At 31.9% G+C, this 27,393-nt stretch overlaps 4 protein-coding genes across 8 annotated transcripts in view; 2 read left to right on the top strand and 2 right to left on the bottom strand.

Annotated features, from left to right (window-relative positions):
* Window positions 1–5,516, top strand: part of LOC110991539 (carbohydrate sulfotransferase 11) — a 36,923-nt gene extending 31,407 nt beyond the window's left edge. For all 5 annotated transcript variants that reach the window (XM_045634631.1, XM_045634629.1, XM_045634630.1 and 2 more), the window contains 2 exons: window positions 2,270–2,427; window positions 2,957–5,516. In XM_045634631.1, the coding sequence (XP_045490587.1) occupies window positions 2,270–2,427; window positions 2,957–3,035 (237 nt within the window). In that variant the 3' untranslated portion in view covers window positions 3,036–5,516. The remainder of the gene's footprint in view (window positions 1–2,269; window positions 2,428–2,956) is intronic.
* Window positions 5,517–5,629: 113 nt separating this feature from the next.
* LOC110991502 (putative GPI-anchor transamidase) lies at window positions 5,630–7,996 on the bottom strand. Its single transcript, XM_022256870.2, has 7 exons — window positions 7,722–7,996; window positions 7,372–7,650; window positions 6,985–7,193; window positions 6,616–6,733; window positions 6,269–6,379; window positions 5,858–6,030; window positions 5,630–5,730 (listed from the first exon to the last, which is right to left on the bottom strand). Exons 1-7 carry the CDS (start codon window positions 7,794–7,796, stop codon window positions 5,655–5,657), a joined length of 1,041 nt encoding a protein of 346 aa, XP_022112562.2. The 5' UTR covers window positions 7,797–7,996; the 3' UTR covers window positions 5,630–5,654.
* A 118-nt stretch (window positions 7,997–8,114) lies between these two features.
* On the top strand, window positions 8,115–10,784 carry LOC110991507 (ras-related protein Rab-43). Its single transcript, XM_022256878.2, has 4 exons — window positions 8,115–8,549; window positions 8,734–8,818; window positions 9,429–9,685; window positions 10,046–10,784. The coding sequence occupies exons 1-4, from the start codon at window positions 8,340–8,342 to the stop codon at window positions 10,142–10,144; spliced, it is 651 nt and encodes a 216-aa protein (XP_022112570.1). The 5' UTR covers window positions 8,115–8,339; the 3' UTR covers window positions 10,145–10,784.
* A 2,257-nt stretch (window positions 10,785–13,041) lies between these two features.
* Window positions 13,042–23,087, bottom strand: LOC110991499 (tripartite motif-containing protein 2). Its single transcript, XM_022256866.2, has 9 exons — window positions 22,914–23,087; window positions 20,549–20,673; window positions 18,793–19,064; window positions 18,062–18,181; window positions 16,564–16,770; window positions 15,891–16,105; window positions 14,866–15,092; window positions 14,309–14,475; window positions 13,042–13,987 (listed from the first exon to the last, which is right to left on the bottom strand). Exons 1-9 carry the CDS (start codon window positions 23,066–23,068, stop codon window positions 13,511–13,513), a joined length of 1,965 nt encoding a protein of 654 aa, XP_022112558.2. The 5' UTR covers window positions 23,069–23,087; the 3' UTR covers window positions 13,042–13,510.
* Window positions 23,088–27,393: the final 4,306 nt, after the last annotated feature.

Below are 27,393 nucleotides of genomic sequence, written 5' to 3'. Positions count from 1 at the left end.
CTGTCTGATTTAATTTACTGAAAACTAGCCTATATAAGCAATTATTTATAAGTATGATTACTTATAAATAATTGCTTACATAATATCATAATAACAGCTAACATACGTTATAAAAAAAATCTTAGAAAATATACCAGGCTAAAACAGATTACATTGATAAACAATATATATGAAACAGAAGAATATAAAAAAAAACAAAAGAAAACTGAAATTTATCATTGAACATACGGTAATTAATATTTAATATTTCTAATAAAAAACTGGATTGTTACGTCTCAACAAAGTCAAAGTCTTCCCGCCTCTTTAAACTATAATATCTTTATAATTATGTAGTTAGATAAGCAAGAAACATTGGCGAATTACGCAGATATTGGAATGAAAGCAACAGAGACGAACTTAAAAGAAATAATGTTTAACATAAGTTTAGGAGATCTCATTTTAAAATATTATGCAAAAAGTTGTCCAAAGAAATAAGTATTTAATCATCCTAGTAACTAGTACTATTTACTCAAATTATACATACCGACGATAATATGACTATAAAGTATATAAGAACATAAAACATACTGCAAGCGCATTTTGTCGATGTCATATTCTTTCTAAACAATTGAAAATCTTTTATAAAATATAGTTAAACATTTTGTTTCATGATTCGCATATCTCTTAAATGTGGAAACATCCTGAGTATTCGATGATACTAGTGAGAACCTATATAGAAAAAACAAAAGAACCCAGAAGTGTCAGAACGAATTATTTACCATTATGTACTTACAACAATTAAAAAAAAATGTTAAGTTATTATTTAATATCTAATCCGCTGTTTTGCTAGTATTTACTACTAGCCAAACAATTTCAGTCAAATTCTTGTTAACCATTATTGTCTTATATTAAAAAGAAGTAACAAACTGTAGATATAGCATTCTATATGAGGTGAACTTAATACAATAAAATAAATTACGAAAACATAAAAACTATTGGCACAACAGGTTGCTTTTATTAGATACTTTTCGATTATTCGTTATAAAAGTAGCGTCATAATTTCATCCAATATCGACCGCCGACCGATTTATTGACTTTCTTGCCAAACGTATTTGCTAGTTGCGCGTTCCCTTATACAAATAAGGTGGACATACTGTTATTATGGGCTTTTAGCAAGCTTCACACATATATTAATTGTAGGATCTTAATAAACCTTGTTCTATTGATTATCGGCAAACGGTAGTTCGGTTTTTTAGATAGTAGTCATAAGTAAATTAATTTTAGGCACACGAAACTACTCAGTGGAAAACTTGTTACAACAATAAAGGCTTTATTTTTATTAAAAAATAAACATTGTTCATATAATCATTTGATATTTGGAAACCAGTTGACGTCTTGTCCTGACATCAAAGTGGCTAATCGTATAAACACTTCATCAGCCATTAGGCTTTTCAGCCATTTCATTGTTACAGTTCTCCTGAACTCCTCAGAACTGATATGATTTTATTTATTTATTTACACTTCGTTACCATATATACATAATTATACATATAAAAAAACAAAAATAAGCAGGTTACATAAGTGATTAGGCAACGGGCGGCCTTATCGCTTACAAGCGATGTCTTCCAGGCAACCCTAATATGGAACAACAAAAAAAGAAAAATCTACAGAGGGTAAAGTAAAGGAAGTGCATAATTAATTAACAAAAATAAAAATTAAATAAAAGTAAATCTAAAGAAAACATTTAAATAATATGTATAAACAAAAATGTAAAAGCTTGTCTAAAAGTTGATTAAGTCACAATTAATAATAATAGGTAGTAGCTAATTACCGAGCCAGAAGAAAAATGATTAAAAAGAAGATTTTGAAATAAATTCAAAGACTGCTCGTCTGATATCAAATAGTAAGGTATTCCACAGCAGGATACTTTGAATATTTATATACCTAAGGTTGGAAGGGAATTTTGAAAAGATAATAACGCGTTATTTACATGTTTCCAAAACAATATCTTTAATAGTGATAGAACCTGGCTGGATTACCGCGGTCCACTGTATTAGTCATGTCGAACGCCCTTAGTCAAGTTTAAAGTGTGTGTATGGGCGGTGGTATCACTTAACGATGAGCCTCCTATGCGTTTGCCCCCTGTTACATAAAAGGCGTCGTCTTGTCAAAAGAGAGTATGAGAGAGTGTGCGTCTCCATGCACAATTATATTTCCTGCGTCCGGTCTCAGTAGAGATTAGGCGCCTCGAACCAATCAGTGTTTGATAGATTTCAATTTGATATTGCAGGAGGACCAAAGGTTTTTAATACAAATGTCGCGTCTTCAAGATATTGTTAGGCCTGAATGGCGGAACAGCGGCAAGGGCACCAACACGCTGCATAATATCAATCATCTTTATTCGAGACTCAGCAAATCGCAGTTGGATGGGCTGTACAATTTATACAAGTAAGTTTTGTTTATGGGAACAAAGTAAAATAAAAACATTTAAAACTACATCTGTGTTTTATCTATGGCCGCATCTACCATAGATAAAACACAGAGATAGTTTGTGTGGATGTGGTAGCATGCGTGTGCTAGGTACCACAGATTTGAATTGGTGTAAATGTAAATTTACGATTAATTTAATTTGCTTTTCTTGACGTTCATAAGTGTAAAAGTTTACCTAAATGAATAAAGATATTTTGATTTGATTTGATTTGATTTGGAAACATTCAAACAACGTATAGTGTTCAAATTAACAAAAAGGGTGCACTCGCTAATGTTATTATATTAAATTGCGATTTCGTTTGTGGGTGTGCGCACTCAGACTGCACTGCTAATTATGTATCTATGGTTCACTGCATCATGGTTGACTAGCATTAAAAAACAATGAAATATTCTTGGCTTGATATAAATTTCTCGTACTTATTGTAATATTATAGAAGTTATATTTATCGATAACTGTAATAATATTACGTTTTAATTTTATTTCCAGGTATGATTTCCAGCTCTTCAACTATACAATCCAAAATTATTATGACATCATTCACAGCGAAGGCACCACCTATGGATGAGTGTGAAACCAACCCTTGGTTCAGTATATTGGCTAAGACTGAAGCGGAGGATTGCTTTGAATCTCGCTAATCTAATTCAAATTATTTGAAATAACGGGGATACTAGCTTATATTGCAAACGTCATAGACAACTTGACGTCTAGAAACAAACGTCAGAATACTTAATAGTACTCTGTTTTTAGAAATATTATACTAAAAACCTATATTTCACGCCGAGACCTGAGCATTCAGACATCAATTTCACTATAATACCTCTCAATAGCTACAAATATTATTTATTTCAACTGTTTTGTAAGAATACTTAGATAAGTAGCAAATCCAAAGATTATAAAAACGTAAATATCGTTTTCCCTTTGATAGTTTTATTTAAGTTTTCGATAAGTGATACATAGATACGTTAATTACTAAGTCGAATATCGCTTTTTAATTATAATCCTTTTTCATAATCGATCTAAATACGCCCTTTTTTACAAAAGTAGTCCCGTCTCTTTCTGTCAAATTGTGTTTACACTGTGTTGTAAGGAGGCAGATACTTCAGTAAAAATTTCTTTGATAAGGGTCTAAATATTCACGCTTCATCAAACAAAGCTAAGAATATCTTACAACTACTCTAAGAAGTATAGTACCAAAGCGGTTGCAGCTAATAGATGATGGCAATGATACTCAAATTATTAAAACAAGTAAATTATTACTAAGACTAATAAATATGGTAAACGTAAGCATCCATTATTTTCCTCTTGTTATGACCGAAGTCGGGTAAAGGAGAGCAATATTATCATATCACCTTGCATTTAAAATGTTACATAAAATATTTTAATGAATGTTACATTATAAAACATTTAAAAGTACAATATGTGAAGATTTTTAAAGACTATCGTATTTCAAAACATCTATCTTTAATCTTTATTAAAGAACTGTCAAAACATTTATTGTCTATGGCATATGGCTATGTAAGAGTTGAAAAATGTTTTGACCGTGTCGGAGTTAGTGCTTTGTAAATAAAATAATATATTAATAATTAGTGTCAATCTCATAAATGTTAATTACGCGATAGACAATTACAAAACAGATAATCATACTATTTATTATATATGTTATTTATCTTATATTGTATGGTCTATACATCAGAAATAGCGCACAAAATTAAACGAAATGTATTTTTTTTAAGTTACAGCTAAATTACTGTAAGTAAATTTCGAAATAGTCAATTAATCTCAATAGAATTTTTTTAAATCCCGAAATAAGGACAGAAAAGTATCTAATTTTTGTGTGCTAATATTCGTAATATGTCAACTTTTCTTGCCTTAGGGCCTGTCCATTAATCACGTAAGGTTTTTCAACATTTTATAACCCCTTCCCCCATGGTGAAACGAAGTGGGGTTTAAGACTACCCCAACCCCCGATATATCTCTTTCGATATACCGATTTATCGTTTTTCCATCCCACTTTTCGGTTTATAATTCATGCTTTTGACAAAAAAATAATTACACGTGGTATCTATACCCCTCCTCCTCCTTGTGTGATTTCGTGATTTTTGCCGAACCTCTTCCCCCCAATTCGAACCTGAAGTGATAAATGGACAGCCCCTTAAATGAGCTCGATAGATTGTAAAGATACATTCAAATATTTGCCACAGAATATACACGTTTGTATTTTATAATGAATTTTGTTACTTTTTACACATTTTATTGATTTTGGTAAATTTTCGTAGGAAATAATTCTTACATAGAACTACTATGTATGTATGTAATAATTAATATATTTAAAATGTAAATGTCAAGACAATTTTAGTATTTCAGGTGTTGTTTAGAGCTTATTATATCCCCACCAAACTAGTCTACTTCGAACTATTATTACTCTGTTATATCAAATTTCGATATTAATTGTTATCTAAATAAGTTCTTCCTGAAGTGTTTCGATGTAAATTGTCATAGACTTTAGAAAAAAATATATTTAACGAATGTTTATAGTAACAATAATTTAATAGAATTTTCCATGTAACACTTTATTATCACAGATTGTCTTTCAAAGTGAGCTTGTATAAATCAATACGTTTTATTTGATATAGTACACAACATAGTCTTGAACAAAGTTGGTACAACGCCATCTAGTGACATCATTTAACGGAAAGGGCTGTCATAAATGATTAATCTAAAAACCTACAATTTTGTAATATTTTTTTTTTATATTACAGCCAATCTTAAATTCTTGTGAATTACAGAAAGACATTTCTTTCGCATTTATGTATAATAATTCAAGTTACCTTGGATGTCTTAGAACTAGTTGGAAGGAATAGACCAAAACATGGCCTATGAAGAAACTGGAATGGTGCTATAGTCCTTTAGAATTTGATCTCATATCAGAATGAGACGTGCATATTATGTACTTGTTGCCGCGTTAGCTCCCATTAGGGAAGGTTGTGTTATGTTGATGTTAAATAAGATTTTATTCTTAGTATAGAGAAATACATATTAATGAAAAGTTTGTTTTATTATTTCCTAAGACTTAACATCTCTCATAAAATTACTTAACAGATAGCTGTTGTATCTATACGTTACAGATATAAAAATAACTTGTTAAAATAAAACACGATATTTAATTAATTATTTATTTACAATACTAAACTGTATTTTGTATTAAATGAACTGGAAATTGTGGTAAATATCCTCGCTTCTCAGGTGTTTGTGTTGTGTTTCTAAAACAATAAAAATGTTAAAAACCTTTTATAGTCCATATACAAGCATTTTTCGAAAAATCCTTTTTATTGATATTTTATGAAATTTTTCATACATCAATCCTATGTCAGATAAAAATATACTTACATCTTATTTTTCCTCTTTGGTATATCAATAATATCTATAGAATCTGTGGTTATAATGACTGGCCTGACAGATCCAAAAAAGTCTGTGATCGGAACTTTGTTTGGGTCCCGCTTAAATAGGTCTCTTCTAACACCAACAGTAGATATGCAAGCATGTTTAGGACAGACAGCCAGCTGAAAAACAATAATTGTATTATGCGATATCCTTTTCTTAAAGGGCAAATAACATCATCCTTATTTTGATTTAAGGGATGATGGTTTGCACAGTTGTGTTGTTGTTGATGGGCTGGTGCTAAGCGGCTAGGCTAATGATGCTCAATTTTTTTAATTTAAATACCTTAAACCACAAACCTTTTACATTAATGCTACATTTAAAAAATAATCATAACATATAAATGAGACAGAAACTTACAAACTCTGACATACTCTTCTTACTGTTAGGATGTACATTCTCCAGGAACTCCAGTACATAATATGTATATCTGTCTATAATATACACACCAATTGCTGAATCCACATGATGCTGTGAAGGTATTATAGATCATATATTAATCTTAAGCATTAGATTTTAGCTTTTGACTGTTTAGCTTAAATGTTGTGGATTTCTGAAATAAGTAACTGTGGTGACAAAGTAAATGTCTTAAGTAATACTCAATACTGGTATCATGACTATTTTTATAAACTATTATTGGCTCGGAAGTCCTGTTTAAAAATATTATAATATGTACAGTTAAAAAAATTAAGTATAACACAACTTACAGAAAGAGAATCTTCTCCTACTAAACTGCTGGCTGTTGCAAGAATATTTGGTGAATAAAACTTTTCATACATTGAAGAAGCCTGGCAGGTGTCTATTATAAAAAATATTTCATTATATCTGAAATATACAACAATATCACTTATGTTTCATTCAAAAAAGTAAGTAAAAAATTATCTTCCCGTATGGTAAAAGTTCTAGTTTAATTCAACACTTTGATCACTGGTACTGGACAGGATCAGTGGATCTTATAGTATTATACCAGATCAGATACCAGATCCTGATAGTATTGAACTAAACTAAGACATGATAAGAAATTCACAAATTATATTACCAATTTATTATTAGAGAAATTAACGCATTTTCAGTACCTTCTTTTCTGCCACATTTGTTCAAGTGCATCAGCTAATTCCTGACTAGTTATCTCTTCTGAATCTTGAAACTTTAGAAAACCATCACCACCATGACCAGTTAAGTATATCAAGACATTGCTTCCTTCATCGGTAAGGAGACGCTTGGATCTAGGTGTGTCTGGTGGAACCCTTCCAGTTAGTAATCTCACAAAATTTTCCACAGAGACCTAAAAGTTTTATTTTGCCAACTTAGGTAAGCAGTTAGTATTTAATATCAATATGCAGAACTTACTGTTTAATAACCAAATATGGGGCAAGTAATTAACAATTTATGTATTCAAGGTGTTATATATATAAATATCTGTAACATGGGATCTGTAAATGTCTTCATTTAATTATTTTTACCTCATATCCACGATAGTCAACTTCTACATCATCACCATATACATTGATTTGTTCATGAGCATTATTGAAAATTGTAGCTGGCCGGGGATTTCGAGGATTGCAGGCCATATCATCTGATATCATTAGTATTATCTGGCTGTCAGGGATTCCTAATCTCTTTACACTACGGTATATTGAAAGTACGTTAGCCACATGCCTGTAGTTGAACCAGAATCTCGATGTGTCTACGAGAACAGCCCAATTATTCGTGTGATTGGACTTTTGAAACTTCTCTGGAATCTAAGCAAAGATATTTTTAATTAATGAATTCGTAAAATAAATAACTCAGTTAATATTATCTATCAACTTACATCTATTGCTTCACTGTAAATAAGGATAGAAATAAATAACAATGTGCATTGCAGAATATCTTTTGGAAATATCATTGTAGATTTTTGTGTAACTCTTTTTAACTGGTGTTTTGGTACATAGCTTGTAATTTAATGTATGTTCTAAAAACACTCATAGGATTCAATTATTTAGCTTTAAAACTACTTCGTGCTAATAATTCTTAATTTAAAAAGAATATAACATTTATAATAATAATTTTAGAAAAATATGAGGGAATCGTTTTTGATTTTTTTGGTAATTAGATTTTATTAACAGACTTGAAATCATAAAAGTCAAACCTAGCGCGTTCTAGAGACTATAAAAGTTTTATTTTTTCGACGATTTGTCAATTGTCAATTCTGGAGACGACTTATTCGCCCCTTCCATCAGTCACTGCTCCCCCTTGGCAAGTAGATTCGATTTCTTCCGTTGTAGTTTCTCGGTCATACAATTAAAAAATATTTTATCCCTCAATTATATTGGAATTTTTAATAGCAGGAACCCTAATACTATCTCCATAAGTCCATAGATAGAATCTTATTATTCTGTGCATTGTGTTAAATTTATTATTTCGTTATATATTTTTTATAAATAAAAACATGAGCAACCGGAATCCAAATACTTTAATGAGTGTACCAGACGAACAATTTGATTATTTATTTAAAATAGTTCTTATTGGTGACTGCGGAACAGGGAAGACATGTATTGTACAGCGTTTAAAATCCGGAAACTTCATAGAACGGCATGGAAATACAATAGGCGTAGATTTCTCGATGAAAACTTTATTAGTTGATGGAAAGAAGGTCAAGGTAAGAGAAATTCTTTTATTGTTGACAAATATTTCATTAATATATTCCCCTAAAATGATTAAATGTCTAATCCAATCTGTAGTATGTCCATAATAAAATTATACATGATAGGTACATTAAATATAACGAACAATAGTTGTTTTTATTATATTTTTTACTGAGATTTAATAATTAATATTTTTAGCTGCAGATATGGGATACAGCCGGACAGGAAAGATTTCGGACTATTACTCAGAGTTATTATCGTTCAGCCAATGGAGTAATAATAGGTATGTTACTCCCCCTACAGAATCAATGTTGTTGCAAAAGACCTGAGTATAGTATATCTTTCTCTTTTAAAATCAATTTATTGCTCTCAAGTGATAGTAGATTTAGATTTGTTAACATACAGGGTTTGAGTAACTTAGTTGGAATTTCCTCTTACACACCTCTGTTTAAGAGTTAATTGTTAGTATTAATAACAATACAACTGTGTAAACAAAAAATGTTATTGTTCAACTACATTTACAAGACAATTTAATACATATCTCTTGCTCAATTTAGCAAGGCACTTGCTTTGTTCTTTTGATTTATTGCATGTTTCAAACAAATATCTGATTTAATATCTATAAACAAATCATATATAATATTTGTCCTAAGTACAATTTATACCTGTTTGTTGGTTGTTTTTTGGACTGTTTCTGGAGACTCTAGACTCTCACTAGGTCCTACCTGTACATATATCAGTTTTATTTTTATAGAGGTGGGGTGGAACCTGTTGGCCCTAATTCAGTGCATTGATTTATTTTAGTTAATCAAATAGAAACCTTTTACAATGGTATTTTTTGGTAGATTCAAGTCAATGATTCCCACACTAAAGAATTATTGTATATATTTCAGTGTATGACATAACAAAGAGATCAACATTTTTGTCTCTTAAGAAATGGATAGAAGAAGTTAGAAGGTATACCTCATCAAATGTCATAGTCTCTTTAATTGGAAACAAGTGTGATCTGGCAGATCAACGTGAGGTTGAAGCTGAAGAGCCTAAGTCTTTCTGCCGTTATGTTCCAGAGATTATGTTTGTGATGGAGACCTCTGCTAAGGACAATACTAATGTTGAAGACACTTTCCGAAAGTTAGCCACAGAATTGAAGGTAATTAATTCAATAGTATAATTTTAAGATTAAATTTTCAATTTTATTTTTTTTAAGTAAATAACTCTTAATCTAATGAATTATGATTTGTCCGTAGTATACATTTACATTATAATAGAATTTAATGGTTGTAAATTATTGAATTTTCCTTTTGGTCTGTTAGAAACAGTCTGCTGACTATGGCCATGGTCACATAAATTACCAAAATGTCTTATGTAAATAAACTATCTTTTAAAGAATAGAAAACTTATAATATCTCTATCTATTTATAAGTTTGTCATGACATGGTCATACATTAAAATTTATTGCCTTGATAAACTGACAGGAAATAAATATTAAGATAAAACTTGACGTTTTCAGCGTCAACATGATAGCAGTGAAGGCCCACCCGCTGACAATGATGCTGTTGTACTTGGAGAAAGTCATTCTGTGAGTCGGTGTCAACCTTGCCGTTCTTAGTTAATATTTGTATATATGAACAATATTTAAAATGTGTTAATTTCTATGTCCTTAGTATTTCAAACCGTTATAGGTTTGATATTGAAATTGTTAACTAGAGAACTTTATTAGTTATATTCAAACTGTATCCCTTGTCAAAGAAACCTGTCACTTGATGTTAATGAACTATTCTCTATTTAACCAATAGTTGTCGAGATTAGTGCGAACAAATTTTTATTTATTTTTTTATTAATAGAAATCTTGGCTATGAAGATCTGTTAATTTGATCTGTTGATTTAAAGGTATTAGTGGCAAATTAGTATTAGTTGCTTTTAGTTCGACCTGAGAAGCCATAAACTAATCTAATTAGTGCCAAAAAAGAGATTAGGTAATTTATAAAATTACGTTAATTCAATCAAATCATGATTCACGGTAAAGAAATTCACGGAAATATGAACTTTGCTTAATTTTAACGGAATTTTCTTCATAACGTATAACTGACCATAGATTGCTTGTTCATATATATAGGGTTAAAACTAACCTCTATATTTATAAAACAGATTAATAATCATATACAAACCGAAATTTAAAAAAAATGTTTGACCTACTTTTTTTTATAGAATAGGCAAACGGGCAGGAGACTCATCTGATGTTAATTGATACCGCCGCCCATGGACATTCAATGCCACAGGGCTCGCGAGTGCTTTGCCGGCCTTTTAAGGATTGTGCTCTTTTCTTGAAGGAACCTAAGTCGAATTGGTTCTTTAATGTGTTTATTAATTTTTCTATACTATTATAGACAAAACATTACCTTTTTGTTTGTAACCAAAAAAATGTTTTTATATTTAAAAAAAGTAATGTTTTATATATATTTAGATACATGATCCCTAAGTTATATATACTATATGCCCCCTAATTTTAATAAGTTCTGCCTCATAGCCAATGTTTATTAACGAAGATTCAATTTTTTTTAATTTACCAAATAGAATACAGTAATTTTGTTTTACCTGGTAAGTTTTCTAGAACTTCTGTAAATTTGTTATTTTATATAACATGTAGATTGTGATGTGCTCTTATGAAATTATGACATTTTTTTCATTTTCTTTTTTACTTCTCATATTTGCCGCTTGCGCCGCCATATTGGAATAATGGCGCCTTATATTTTGTGTAATGAAATATTGTTCATTTTGGACACGATTTACGGCAAGAGATGATTTCAAAATTAACCTGATCATTTAGGTATTATTTTAGCACTAATTTACTTTTACACTTTTACTTAATAATATGGTCCCTATTAAAATCTATAAATTAACTAAATTTCCCGGAAAACATTTCAAGTACCCATTATTTTTCAAACCAAATGAATGTAGTAATAAGATAGATAAAGTTGCCATGATATTAATTTTATCTATGGTGGTATGTCATAATAATTTATTTGTATTACAAAACTATTTTCTAAGCTATTTTTAAATATCAAATGATATCAAAGTATGTTGATATTTTTACTTTTAAAGGAAATAAAAAAAAAGCTGCGTCTTGCTTTATATAATGATTTGGTGCATCATATTTTGTAATTAGTATTTCTGTCACAATATTTTTTATATATCCGCAACATAGCAAATTAGTATTAGCAAGCTTACAACGCAATTTTAATAACTAATATTAATGGAACTCGACGTCACAGCTAATTTCGATCCTTCAAAGCTGAACTAATGTATGTAGTCCGAAAAATTAAGGTTGGTTTTACGCGGTAAGCTTGTTGGCCTAACTATACCACCAAGTCGAGACTGAGATACGCCATATTAACTTATATTAATTGTTTATATATATATAATTTATTTTTATTTGTCTACAAATAAAAATAACTTAAACTTGTCACTAATCTCATAAACATACTTAGTTAACGTTAAAATTATAATTTATACTTTGTATTACTTTAGTTTTAATCTGTGTATAATAATTTATGATATGAACGAACTTTAACAGTCTGTGTATAGCCGTCGATGCGGCACGTGCTTGATCAAATATTAAAATAAAAGCCAAAATGTTACTTTAACAGTAACTTGCCGAGGCTAAGGCCCACAAGGGGCTATACAGCTATTGATGATGATGGTACAGAACACTATTAAAATTATACTGCGAGTGTTACGAAGATCGTCACATGTGCGTGTATTTACAGTCTATATAATTTATAAATAAAACAGTAGATTTTAAGGATCTCGCGGCCTATGTTTTACGTTTTTTTACGTTTCCTCGCTTCGCTGGTGAGAAGTTTTCTACTACGAAGAGGACAGAATTTGCCTCAATATGGCTCGATTATTAAACACTGTCAGTTAATAAATAAATAAAAAAAATAAATCAGTGGGGCTACAACCTCATTAGGTCTTGGCCTCAGATTTCTGAATCTGTTTCATGATCATTTAAGTAGTTAATAAATACTTCACAAATATTTAAAAGTATAGTAGTCTGAAATATTACAGTTTTTATATTTATACACTAGATGTATACAGGTGTCATCGTAACCCGTGATCAGAGACCCAAATTTGTATTCAAGTAACTGTATTTGTTTTTAGACATGAACAACACTACTATTGTTACATTATTGACATAATATTATTTAAATTACAAAAATAACGGGGTATAGATAAGAAACTTTAATTTTCTAATTTTGAAAACATAATATGGTCTATGCTCGATGATCCAAATTTGAAATTTGTTTGTAACTAATACAGCGCTAAATGCAATGTTTGAAGCGCTTTCCAATTTATTGCTATTGTTTTGAAACAAATCACAGTTTAAAAAACCTTTGAAACTGTTTTTTATGTTATATACAGATTATAAAATACACGCTTAAGACGATTTCATAGGGACTAAAAAATCACATGGCTAAACAAGAAAGCGAAAGGACTTATAAAGCGAAAGCTTATTACTTGTAAGTGATCGTCATAAGCGGTATTAAATATTTCAACGTAATGTGGAACAGTTTTTTCTCATAATAAGAGATAATCTGTGATTGTTGAATCTTTGTGATATTATTATTTACTTTAAGTAAAACCACTCATGTTTTTAATGATTTAATGATTCTATTTTCTTTAACAATATATGCAGTTGAACTTATGTTATTTTATTTTATATCCTTAAATCTTTTTTAACATGTATACCCAAAGGTAAGGAAGGCACTCTTCAAAAATCTTGGATTTTGACGTATGGGTCACATTTCGTGCTATCTAGTTACCGTCGTTACCCTTAGTATTTTTAGTGGGTAGAGGCTACATAAATCACGTATGGGTAGAAGGTCAATAGTCGGGGAAACTGCGGAACACAAGAAAATGAAATTCCACTATATTTGCCAAATTGAGACCTCATTTACGCTATTTAATGTTTTGATTAAAAGAAGTTAACGCAATGATTTTTAGTATCGCTAACAATTACATCTAACTGTTTGGTAACATGTATACCCGAAATCCAACTAAATTTACCCGGCTCGGAGCCAAGTCGCCCGAAAACCCTAACTAACTGCCCATTTGGCTTAAAAATTTGAACCCTGCAATTGCCCGAATCGCCGACTAGGATATACCCCATTGGGTCGACAGCTAGAACTTCTGGCTGTCGAAATTGACCTTTCCTTTGACCCGTTGACCCGAATTCGACGATTTTGCTTTTATCGTGTTTGTTGTAGATCTTGACCCGTCGATTGCCACTGTCGAGCACGATGACCCGGTCGTTTGTGACCGCTACCGCTGTTGGAGCGTTGAATTCGGTGCACATTGTCTCCTTCATCTCCCAAATGCTGGATGAGTTTTTAGGTTGGGATCGGATGCCGACACCGTATTGGTCCACGCATTTACCGTTTGTTTCTAGAACCTAAAACCAAAAGCAAATGTGTTACCTAAATGTATTTAATTAATAAAGTATTAGTTTAGTGTTCGGCAAAGTTCAGAGACAAATGTCAGTCTGTCAAAATTTTATCAAAACATTTTAGATTGTCTCAGTCGAAGAGCCAAATTTTAATTTTTTCATAAATATGAACCCATCATAGACAAATCCTATACGTCAATAGAGTATTTTTAAATATCATGGAAATAGTAATGACAATGTCAAATAGCGGATTGAATATTGACATACGATATTCATAATTCGCGCATATAGAGTTTTCATATATTTAATTAATAATATTATTTTTACCTGAACCCTATCATTGCCAGTGTCTACGACGTAAATATGATGGTTTGCGTTATCTGTGGCGATGCCTTCGGGGGAGCGGAACATACCAGCGCGACTTCCTTTTTGTCCAATAGATGTTATATATTCCCCGTCCTTCGAAAACACGTGGATACAATGCTTCCATTTGTCTAAAAATATTAGGAAAAAATATAGAAATTAAACTTAAATGGTATCCACAGCAGCCACAAACATTTATCTATCTGACGTATTTAGTCTGACGATACTCTTTTTTGCAGTGTTATTGGCACAATAAGAAATAGCCATTGGTGCCAGCACCTTAAAACTGCTTTCGTGAAGGAACCAGTTCGTGTTATCGAGGTGACTAACAATCGGACTATAGCAGTAAGGTCAAAGTCGTATCTTAGAGACCAAAAATCTAGCGTCTCAATTGCGTGGTCGTATTTTTAGGTCTAAACCTTAGGACCTAAAGCGACCTCTGGAAGCTCTTAATGTGTGCTACAGAACCATATCAACCTGGTAAAGAACGAATGTAAAGTAGGGTATGAAATAATGATTACCTGTAACATAAACTTCGCCCAAACTCTTCATAAAGGCAATTTGGACTGGACACAGCATTTGCTCACAGGATAATCGCATTACAATTTTAGCCTGTGTCCGCTCGACGACTATTACACTGTGACTGTCCATGTCACAAATGTATAGATGGTTGTTCCAAGGACTGAGGCCGACACCACACGGCCGTGCTGTCTTACGCCACATATAATGGGGTACAAAGTTTCTTGACCTGGTGCAAGACAAGTGAGAATGTAGAACGAAATGATTGAATGCTCCGTTTAATTGTGAAAGCATCTTTAGATGCTCGTCTACATACGACATGTCATATTACGACCCATTGACCAATCGCAATTCATTGTCTTTGGTCAAATTTGTAGTCCTTTCCTGCTAAAAGACTTGTCGGAATAAAAAAAAATATTTCACCATTGTATGCGTATAACCACAAATATAGTAGATCCAATCTATAAGACATATTAAGAGGTCTGGAGGCGTCGGGGCAACAAAGGAGTGGTGGCTCCCTGGCGCCAAATTACTTTTCAAATAATTTTTTTTTCAGTCGATTTTTTCAATAAATACTTAATTGTGAAACGAAGTAGTATTCTCTACTTTTGAACAAATATTTAAATACAGATCAATGATTTCTGTTAACATTAAAGAACGATACAATTATGTTTGTACAAAGTTAAAGGTAAAAAAAATTGTTTACTAGTGTATGAATTTAAAACATTTTATTTTCGAAGTCTCTATCATGTCTTATCAAGTCTCTACTCCGCGGGGCTCTAGCCACAGTTGCCTTCTTCTAAATTCGTACCAGACCCCAATCTTCAGGATAAGAATATTGGCCAGTATTGTTACAAGCCATTCTATTTGTTATTGTCAAATTACTTTCTTTTTAAGCAACAAAATAAGTAATTAGAGCTAAAAGATTTCCCGCGCAAAACAAAAAATGACTTGTCAAAACTTTCAATCTTTTTTTTACATAGATGATAAATTTACCTTGGTTTAAATAAAGATAATATTAACATACTTATAATGCAGCATGAGGCTAGTTTCGTTCTCCAAAGGGTTATTCTGTTTACCCGCTTCTGGTAAGGGATCGTCTGATTCCGCATCGCAAGGCGTCGATACATCAGATTCGATTCTGAAATTTTCTTTATCGAATATGAAATTCTCAGCATCCCATTTCGAGACATCCGACAGCAATTGTAGAGTGTTTTGGTGGAGATGTACAAAAGTTTTGACCTGTTACAAATTATACATTAATTAACAAAATGTGTGTAACGACTTTTCCTTCAAATGTCTGTAAATGCCGAAAAATTCTACTATTTGTTAGTACCTATGGTTGTTAGTTATTTTTTATTATGTAAACTTGTTTATTATTTGGTTTTTAGTTTTGTTTCGTGTGTATCTTTTTTATTAGTTATGCATTTTTTGTGATTTTAAATAAATGATGTATTTTTGCTAATAACGATAGCGTATCACAACTTAAATTTTCAGTTTCAGACTAAACTCTACCGATATTGGGTGCAAAATGTTTCTATTATTATAGATACCTGTATGGGGGAAGTAAGAAAAGCAAATTCCTTTGGTTGAATATATATTTTTCATCTAAATAATCTTATAAAATCTCTTAAAATCCCTATTTAATCTTTGATAGCACAGATTACAAAAAAATTATTTTTCATAGAAAAGAAAGTTACCTTGTTAATATCATCTGTGTTCTCAAAGGCTTTCTTAGCAACTTGCTTTGCTTCATCCAACGAAGACTGCAAAGCTAGAGCAGTCATGTCACTTGACTTCTGCAAACCTGTCAGCTCTTCTTGAAGACCAAGCTTGGCTTCCAAAATGGCGTTTATCTTCTCCTCTGCAGCCAGATTTATTTGCTCAGCAATGTGTTCGCAGCGGTCCTGTAAGGAAATACCTTACACTTACTTAAACTGAACTAACTACACAGAACATGACCACTATTTAGACCTTGACTTGTTTGGGTTATCGCGGAATGTGATTAAAAAGTATATTAAGAATATCCATAGCGCAAAATCACCTACATCATAAACACACCCCACATACACACCATCACATACCCAGACTTTTACACCATCACACAACACAACCAATTTAGGCTTAGTTAATTAAATTAAATCACAATTAGTTAAATGTATTAAATACTTTGTTTGTTTGTTCCCTTTTATAAATCTTTTTGTTGCAAAATGTATCACGTATTCCATCTTTGGAATATAATAAATGTTCTATTATATTTTTACATATATTTACTTAAACCCGATAGTACTGGTATGGTAATTAGGTATACGGTATGGAGATTCAGTTGCGGATTTACCAACACACTGAGCAGATGTATTTTGGGAGCCTTTTTGGGCAGGTGGGATTTGTTTTATGCAAGCTAATAATTAAAATATTTTAAATTGATATATTTTAATAATATTAACATAATTATAATTATGTTCGAAAAATTTGGCGGCACACTTTGAAATCTGGCGGCACACAAAAGTGCCGCGGAACAAAACTTAGCAATTTAGATTGAAAATTTGTAAATCCACCACTGTGGAAAGTAGTTAAGCAATGTATAAAGAAGAACCATCATGTGATATAGGACTTGTTGTAATAGTTTCATATTAAAATAGGAAAAAGACTGATCACCAACTCGCAAGGATGGATCATGATTTGTGTCTCTGTTTTCTGCGTCTATTTCGGGGAAGACCCTCGTAATAGACACGCACGCAAAAAACACGTGTATGTACTTATGTACACGCGTTAGAAGTTATACTTTGGGGTAACAAGATAAAAATCTTAAAAAAAAATTCTCTTTCGCCTAAGGCATTATCTAACTTCAATGTGTCGGTTTTTTTTGACGGTGTGCGAGCGCATCGTAAAAATTTACTCTTATAATTTTTCCCTTAAAAACTATTTTAACTTATTTAAGGGTTCTTAAATCTAATTGACACTTAAGCCTAGTCGACCTATTGAACATTATTGGTAACAATTTATAAGTGTGAAACAAACTAAAAGGCTCATTTTGCCCTCAAGTGTGCAAAGACTAACATTTGGTTTACGCTTCTAATTATTAACTAAAATATATATGTAGTTACATATATACATATTTTAGTTTAATTCAAATAATAATAAAACATTTTTACTATTAAAAATCATTATATAATATATTATTTAGTGTAAAAATACCTTATAGTGTTCGATTTTGTGGGTCAATCGACTTTCTGCCGTTTCAAGCTGCTTCAATATGGATCCCACTTGAATACGTAAATCCTCTAAATGTTGTGACCAACATACAAAACAGAAATTCTGAAAAGAGGAAATAAAATAAAAAACCGTGGAACTTCCAAATTTGGTTAACTGTTAAATAATTTTACGTGACAACAAATCTGTGGCGCATGCATGCAAGCATGTAGCTTTTTACGTCTGGGCCTCATATTTATATCTCATTCATGATATAATACGAAGGTGGGTGATCAGCGTCCTGTGCTTGAGGAGGCCTTCGACATTTTGTTTCATTTTTCCTTCACCGTTCTAACTAATGTTAATTGTGCATATAGAAATAAAGTCCATTGCAAATTCGTACTGATGTCGAGAGTCGAGACATTGGGATCGCGTGGAATAAAAAATCATTATTGAGATCGGAATCGCTGTCGATAGTCATAACATGTAGGTAAGCCTTCTTTTCTTCTTCTAAGATTTTGAGGCCTGGTTTCCTTAATAGCGCACATACGGAAAAGGATGTCTTTTGGTCTACCCAGCCCTGATCTGAGCGCATGACCCCTTAACCGTGAGTTAGTTAAGCATATGAACACTGCTCTACTATATAAAATAAGCTATTATAATTTTCATATACTGTCGCGTTGACCACATACATTTTATTAGCTTTTAAAAATTCCACAGATTATATACATACGCACCAACTTGCAATGTTCACAGAACGACGTATCCGAATTATCGCAGACGGTTTTGCAACTTGTGCATCTCGTTCCTGCTGCGAACAGGTCGACATTTTGGTATCCAGATGCGCTTGATGGAGTAGTTGGAGGTGTCGTACTAGACGTCTTATCGGCCTTTATACCCACCATATTTAATAAGGTGTCAATGTATAGGTTCGAAGGGAGACTTTCAACGAAGTTGGGGCCAGTCTGAATTCTGGTATGACAGAGGGGGCAGCTGACGACGGCGAGGTCTGGAATAAATTTTGCGTATTACTGTTGTATTGATTCTTTATTGAGTGTAACATATTGTAATTTTTTATTAGAAGATCAAAGAAAAACATCGATCCCTGAGAAAACAATAGGAGTTTTAAGATACAATATCCAAATTGCAACAATATGAGACTAACATCACATAACATGTAGTGATGAGCAGTGGCTCATCACTACATATTATAAAAAAAGTCGCTTTCTCTGTCCCTATGTCCCTTTGTATGCTTAAATCTTTGAAACTACGCAACGGATTTTGATGCGGTTTTTTTTATTAGATAGAGTGATTCAAGAGGTTTATATGTATAATAACATCCATTAAATAGTGGAGAAGTACCTTGTATTTTTGAGGTTTCTAATATGATGTCGTAAATAATTACATTTTTTCCGCTTACATTGCAAACGCAGGCTGAACCCTACGAGTTTTATCAAAATAATGCACTAAGTATTGTACACATTGAAAAGGTCTACAGAAAAGTCCATGATGACTATCTCTTATGGATAACCCACATTTTTATATACAACGTTCACAGATTTTCTGTAGTGTATTTAGTATAAGCATTGCACCCGTGCGAAGCCGGGCGGGTCGCTAGTTTATTTTATAAATTATAACGCAATACGGTGTAATCAGCCTTAAAGTTTGTTATACCAGAGTTCCAAATATTTGGAGTGCATTTTCTAAGGCGACAATAATCTGTGACTAAATTTATTAATGGCGCCAAATTTTTATATATTGGTATAATTTATCTGTGAGAAGATTGACCAATTTTTAAGTTATATACATAATATACGAAAATGTATTTTTTTCATAGTTTTATTTATCCATTAACTTGTAAAACGGAAGCAATAATAATAAACATTTTGGTTCAGCTAAATTTATCCATGATATTCGATATCGATTTATAATAAAATATATGTTTTTACTGTTATCATTAAATTACTTCCTTTCGAACAGTGTTTCATTGTATTTATGACTTGTAGTTTCAAGTATCTAAAAGTTACACAAAAATAGCTTATAGAATTTAAAAATAGCTAAAACGAAATCAATATTACCCAATAAGTGAATTATTACTAGTGATTACATAATTTTGTGTAGGTAGTCTAATTCTTAATTTTTTTTTATTAAGTTCAAGATTCTGAGTTGACTTAGCATGACTTCGATAACCCAGTTTGACATACAGTAGTTGTAATTCGCGATATTATATATTATATATACGGGCAGGAGGCTCACGTGATCTTAAGTGATACCGCCGCCCATAGGCACACTCAATGCCAGAGGGCTCGCGAATACGTTGCCGGCCTTTTAAGAATTTCCGAACGAATTCGACGTAGGAACCTGACGTACCAATCAACAGGAAACTCACTCGTGAGCCCTCTTGCGTAGTGTCCAAAGTCTGCTATACTTAACATCAGATGAGCCTTCTGCCCGTTTGCCCCCTGTACTATAAAAATAAATAACACTGCTTACCGGCTACGTAGACTTTGAGGCAGGCCAAGCAGAAAGTATGTTGACAAGGTAACATTTTCGGTGTGTTCAGCAGTTCCAGGCAGAGTGCACATTGTACGAGATCGTTTATTCCATTAGCTGGAAGTCTGAAAATATAAAATCGAATTAAAACCACTTCTAGAACTCTCTATTAATTTTATGCTTCTATATCATGACGCATTTTTATTTGAATTATAGCAGAATATATAATAATATGGTGTCATATTAATAAATCGTACACGTCATGAATTTTAACAACACTGTAATAAAACGCGCGAAAACAGATTGATAAAAAACCAGAAATTTATTTGTTGTTGATGTTCATATGTTTTATCTTCGTAATTTGAATAAATCTCTTTACTTTATTTAAATAAACATTATATCATTAAAATCAGTGTCACTCGTTGACAGTGACAGTTTAAAACATTTAAAAAAGGAATTATTATCAGTAAGATAGTTCTTTTGTATCTAAAACCGTAAACAATCCTTAAGTATTGTCACATTAATGTTAGTGTAGCACATAAATAAAAGTATTTAGTTACTGGGCATGTCGTTACAGCCTATTATGTATTCGATTCGCGATGTTTGGCGAATGTTAACTAAGTGAAATGCATTTTTAAAGGCTCTTGGCAAATGCATGGAGATCTTCGCGTAATGTAGGCGCCGTTTCTTTATGACTTTCCCTGTTAATTTTTTATTCCATTGTATTCGTTGTGAATTACTTGGCAAACTTGTCAGGGCTGTTTTAATAGATTGATTTATAGCTGCATATTTTAGTTGAAATATTATACAATATCCTAACAGCGAGTTGTATTTTATTTCGGCCATACAATAACATAGTAACATAGAAGGCAAAAACGTGACTGCTTACCAACCAGATGGACCTAACAAATGAAAGACTCATCGTCCTCAACTATACACTGACAAAAACAGCGCTGCAAAGAAACCGGTGGAAACAGATAGGACGCTTCAGATGTTTCTTGCTGTCTACAACGCTCAGACATGTGATACCGATTGAAGAGAGAGAGATAATAATATATTTCACATAAGAACGTGACCATAATAATGAAAAAAAATAGAACTAAGTAGAAAAATGTGTTATATTTTTCACAGTTGCATTTTTGTTTTCTATAATTCTATAATCTATACGAGCCCGTTATTGCTACATTAATAATATTGTTTAAATTTTTTTTAATTTAAGATGTTAAATTATTTTAGCACTGACACGGTTGGTATGAGTTTGCATACGCTGTGGTATTAAATATTTTTCAGATAGTGGCAGCCCTCAGTCGATTAATTGGGAAAATGCATAATCAGACATTGACGTATAAAAGTACACCATCATTATCTTTCGATTTAACGTTTACTTTCATTCTATTGTTTTACATTTTAACTTTACTTTTACTCTTAAAAGACATAGATTATAGAACTGATTCCTTTTTATTTAACTAACATAGACACATATATTATCTAATATCATAGATCACAATTAGATTTTATAGGTTAAGAGGACATAATGAAAAGGATACGGTACTGGGCCTAATTTTATTCATATTATTCTTATGATATATATATAGCTACATAATTTTTAATATTACAACATTGAAATTTTCACTTACGAAAACATAAGTTATTGGTTTTTCTACAAATTACTAGGGAATAATTACTGAAACATATTGACTATATTTCAATAATTATTTCAATCAGTTCAAAAATATAATGGAAAACTAAAATCACTCTAAAACATTTTTTAACAATCTAATTAGCTGTGGGGCGTGGGGCCTACGGTAGGAAACACTTAGTCTACCCCCTCTATTCAGCGATACACCTATAAAACAGGTACCCAGGATATGTACGTAATTTTTTAGATTTAAGAGTACGTTGCATAGACATAGACCAATTTCCATAGACATCTGCAACACCAGCTTGGCGTTACCGATTTTAGGGAACACTCTTGACTCATATATTTTGAAATATGTGTACGAATTTCCACTACGCAAAATGTGACAGTTGAAATTGCCTTGGTTTTAGGTTAAAACACTTTATTTCTCAAGAAAGACAAAAAATACCACTTACATGAGAATAATACTTTAGATTAACATTACAACTTAAAAGTAAAAGTAACCAAAGAAATATAAATTAAAAGTAATTCTAATAAATGATTTTAAAAGTATTTTTACCTAACATATTCACTTTGAATCAATTAATTTATGTATTTTTTTTTGTGGGTAGTTTATTGTACAGCTGTGCGTAGGTAAACATATTTAGCCGTAGTTCGTACGTATTTTAGGTAATTCAAAATAACGAGTTCGACGTATTAACGGAACAATTTGTTATCAAAACTTACTTCGTGGACTTATCAATCGATGTGGACCTGGAGGGAACAGGTGGCGACAAAATCGGGCTGCTTTGCGTCGGCGCTGATATTGAATGATCATTCTTTTGACTGTTCCACCGCTTGGTGCTGAACAGGCTCGGCTTTTTCTTTAATTTTTCCGACATAACTTCTTGACCACTAATTGCGAAATGATATTTCTTATCGATTATCAGGCGGTATCGCCTTGCAGCGATTTTTCGATTAAAATCGATTAGATAAGATACTTTAGGGTAATTATTATGTTTCTATTTTGTTTATTGTTTCTGCATTCTTTTAGTTCTTTATTTAAAGCAAGTATTCGGTGAAATTATTCAATTTATTAAACGTAAAAGATTGTCTGTTATTACTGTATCTTAAATTACATTATATTTGTTTTAATACTGTCTGTAGTGAGCGAATGGAAGGGTCGATTGTTTTTAGTATCACGGCTAGAAATATGTGTCGCCTCGAATCGAAGTTGCAACTGAAACCAGGTCATACCGCTAGTCTAATTGTAAACGGCGCCATCGCTAGATAATTGCTTTTGATATAGATAATAATTATTCCACAAGTGTTAAACACATTTAAGACAGTAATTCAAAGGAGGAATTAATTGAAAATATTATTTTTTAGATTAATAAACATACATTTGCACTCGACAATTAAAATATTTTTTACATAATGTATAATTTGCTCGTATTTCGTATTGATAGTAATAATAAAGTTTCCACCAATACGACGAAAAAAGAATAAGGTCTTAAAATAGAATTAAGGTTGCCCGATGTCCGTACGTTGCTGCGAGTAAAAAAATCTGCCACTTGAGCAAATTCTGTAGATATTTAAATGAAAGAAATATCAATATGGTTTCAGCGATAAATGCGTGCACAAACCAAACGCACGCTTAGGCCGACATAATATTGTTATTTTGTGTGTGTTTTTGTTTGTAGTAAATTATATGTCTATGTCTATGACAATGACTCATGTTTTTTTATCGAACGTATTCACGTAATTTTTTTTTATTGAAACAAAAACAATTGGAGTTAAGTGTCACGACCATCGCATATATTTTTTTTACAAAATTTTAGCTTTTTATGTAGAGGGAAAGTGTGCTTATTTTTAGGTTATCATTTACGACACATTATAACGGTTTACAAAAATAAAAGTATAAATCTTATACATTTTTAAATGAGCAACGGTTGCTTCGAGACGTGTGAAACTTAATAAATACAATGAAGATGTTCGCAAACACATCGGTGCAGTGGTATGCCTATTCCGACTAAATGTCGCCCTAGGTTAGAACTAAAATACTATACTACAACAAATACCATTAAAGTTTTTGTTGTACACTCGGTTTGAGAGGTAATTTCAAACCTTCAAAAGCATTAATTTCCAATATACAGTGTAATACATAGCATAAATAATAATAAAAAAATATAAAATATGGACTAATGGATGGATGGAAATTTTAAAATGTTTAGTCCCTGTGGCTGTGTGTGTGTACCTTTATTGCTAGGAGTATCTCGCAGTATTGTAAATATTTATTCATTGAAGTAAGTACTAACTTATCCTCTCTTTTGAGGCTCACGGCTCAAGAGTCTTTACTCCAATATATTTTTGGTATTTCAATTATAGTCACGCTTGGAGTTTATATATCGTTTTACAGTACTGGGGTATTTTATTCAAAGAATTTGAATTCTTGAGTCATGGGTTCAAGAGTACGGGCGCTAATTAAGATGGTATTCTCCAACAAGTATTTACAATACAGCCAGGAAATACTGCCAGAATTAAAGGTACACTGCCACATCCAATTTCTTTTAATTTAATATTTAAAATCTTTCTATATAAATGTAATTTGAAATTTCAGGAAAGGGGGAGACACCCAAGTTTCCATCACTGCAGTACATATTACTCAGGTTATTGTATTACTAACCTCTCGAAAACAGCACACATGACACAATGTATGAATAATTAGCGAAATGTCAAAGGTCTGCTTTATGTCAGTTCCTATACAGTAAGAAATAGTTGGTATTTTTGTTATTATTTTTATCCATTCCTGTATAACAGCAAGAGCAGTATTGGCCTAGTGCATTCAGCATGCCTCTCTCATCCCTGAAGTCGTAGCTTCGATCCCCGGCCGTGCACCAATGGAATTTCTATATGCGTATTTCACATTCGCTCGAACGGTGAAGGAAAACATCGTGAGGAAACTGGCTTGATTTAAACCCAACCCACCTAACCGTCGACCGTGTGTGCCAGGCACTAGGAGGCTGATCACCTATTTATGATCATGAACCAGATACAGAAATCTCAGGCCCAGACCTGAAATTGTTGTAGCGTTTTTTATAAATGTAAATTGTTACCGCGTTGAAGTGATCTGTCAGCTGTCAAATAAAAATATTATAATTATGCGCGGCACATGGATCGTTTTTAAATTTTTATTTTCATTTTCTGTCCACCCGTGGTATTAACCCACAGACATTGACAATCATTCTGCGACTAATCACGTCCCACACATTACAAGAATATATCTGTGTTCTAGATTTATGTCAATTAGTCTAACGATCAAGAGGCGCAGGAAACGCAGTATAAGGGATAAATTAACTGTCTGAAGGTAAGTAGATAATCTGTCAACTTAACGTACTCATTTAGACACCAAGCTGGTACGGTTACATTCGCCCAGGTCACGCAGACATTTCTGTGACTGTTTTTTTCTTTTATATTAGATATATTTATGGGATATAGGACTAAAACCATTTTGATTTATTTTTTTATGTTACAGGAGGCCCAATGTTAGGTGATACTGCCGCCCATGGACACTCGCACTGTAAGGTTTAAACACAAGCCGATGAATTTTAAGAAAAGCATTGTTAGTCGCCTAACCTAACTGTTAAGCTGCTGACCTGAGCCTAACTAAGCTGTTTAACTGGTATTTTTGCTAAGTAAGTTAAAATTTACTAATATTTTTATGGTAATTTAATTTTTTGTAATATTTATAGTTACCATAACTGTCATGTATTTAAGAAAAGATATCTTGTAATATGTATATACTGTTGATTTAGCATTTTGTATGATGTGGTGAACTTAAAAAAAAAGATCTCTGAAATAAGAGATCTCAGCACTGTCATTAACATACGTCCTCAGTCGTCAATACTTTTGAAACTTCTACTATATATTTTCTTTAGCTCTTCGACGCTGTCAAAATGTCAAACTTCATAGAGAAAATATGTTTTGACAGCTCTTGAAACTAGGTTTAAGTCGAATTGGGCCTCATAGACAATGTTATCGAGGTGGTCAAAATGATAGACTATTGTCTTGTATCTTGTCTATTGTTCATAAATAAGGTGATTGCAACTGGTTTGTTTCCCTACATTTTATTCATATCGAAAACAATACACATACATATTGGTACATACATAAAAATACAACATTATCTTGCGTTTGTGTAATAAATATTTGCCGGTTACGGCTGTGTATTTATATTCTATGCCCGTAAACCTAATAGTTGTATTGTGCCAAGAAAATTGTCGTTTTCTTGTCAATTACAGTATTACTGCGGTAATACTTGTCTAAATCGCAATATATTAATTATGTTACTATATAAGAGGGAGGTTTTGTTGTTTACATATGTATATTTATTTGCAATACCAATTACAAAAACACAGATTTTTAGTGCAATTTTTCTAACAATGCACCGTGCTCGTGCAAAAATTACCCATACTTTTCAGTCATACACTATGGTATAGTAGTTAAAAAAAATAAATAAATAAAATAAAAAAAAAATAAAAAAAAAATAAAAAAGCCTTTTTATTTCCTACAAATATAACTATTTACATTGGCCCATCTCCAAACGCTTACTTATCTAATTAAAATTAATACCATCTTATTTTATTTATTGTTATTATTATACTACTTATATAATATTTGCTACTATATATATCCTATTTACTACTAGATAATATTTACTATTACATTATTTTATTGTATTATTAGCTGGCTTGGTTAGATTTTAGTATACTTAAATAATATAATTTGTAGGAACCCCATTATTGGGTGAAGGCCTCCTCCAAAGATGCCCATTTGTATCTGTCCTGTGCAGTCTGTTTCCAGTTTGGGCTGGCTACTTTTTTGATCTCATCATCCCAACGAGTATGTGGTCTTCCTCGATTTCTTTTACCTTGAGGTCCATTCCAAAAGGTCACTTCTGTGGTCCATCTTCGGTCTTTAAGCCTCGCGACATGGCCAGCCCATCTCCATTTAAGTTTTTGTGCGTATTTCAGTGCGTCTGTAGCTTTGGTTTTTGATCTTATTATTGTGTGTCGTATTTTGTCTGATTTCTTTAGTTTAAGCATGCTGCGTTCCAGTCCTCTTTGACAGGTGGTGATAAGATTTTTTACTTTTGAAGTGAATTTCCAGGTCTGGCAACCATAAGTCAAACTTGGAAGAAGGTTAGAATTCATAATTTTTGTTTTTA

Source organism: Pieris rapae, chromosome 3, assembly GCF_905147795.1.
Source record: "Pieris rapae chromosome 3, ilPieRapa1.1, whole genome shotgun sequence".
In the NCBI taxonomy this organism is placed as follows: Eukaryota; Metazoa; Arthropoda; class Insecta; order Lepidoptera; family Pieridae; genus Pieris; species Pieris rapae.
Note: the sequence above shows the minus strand (reverse complement) of the source record. Positions and strands in the feature narration are given on the sequence as shown.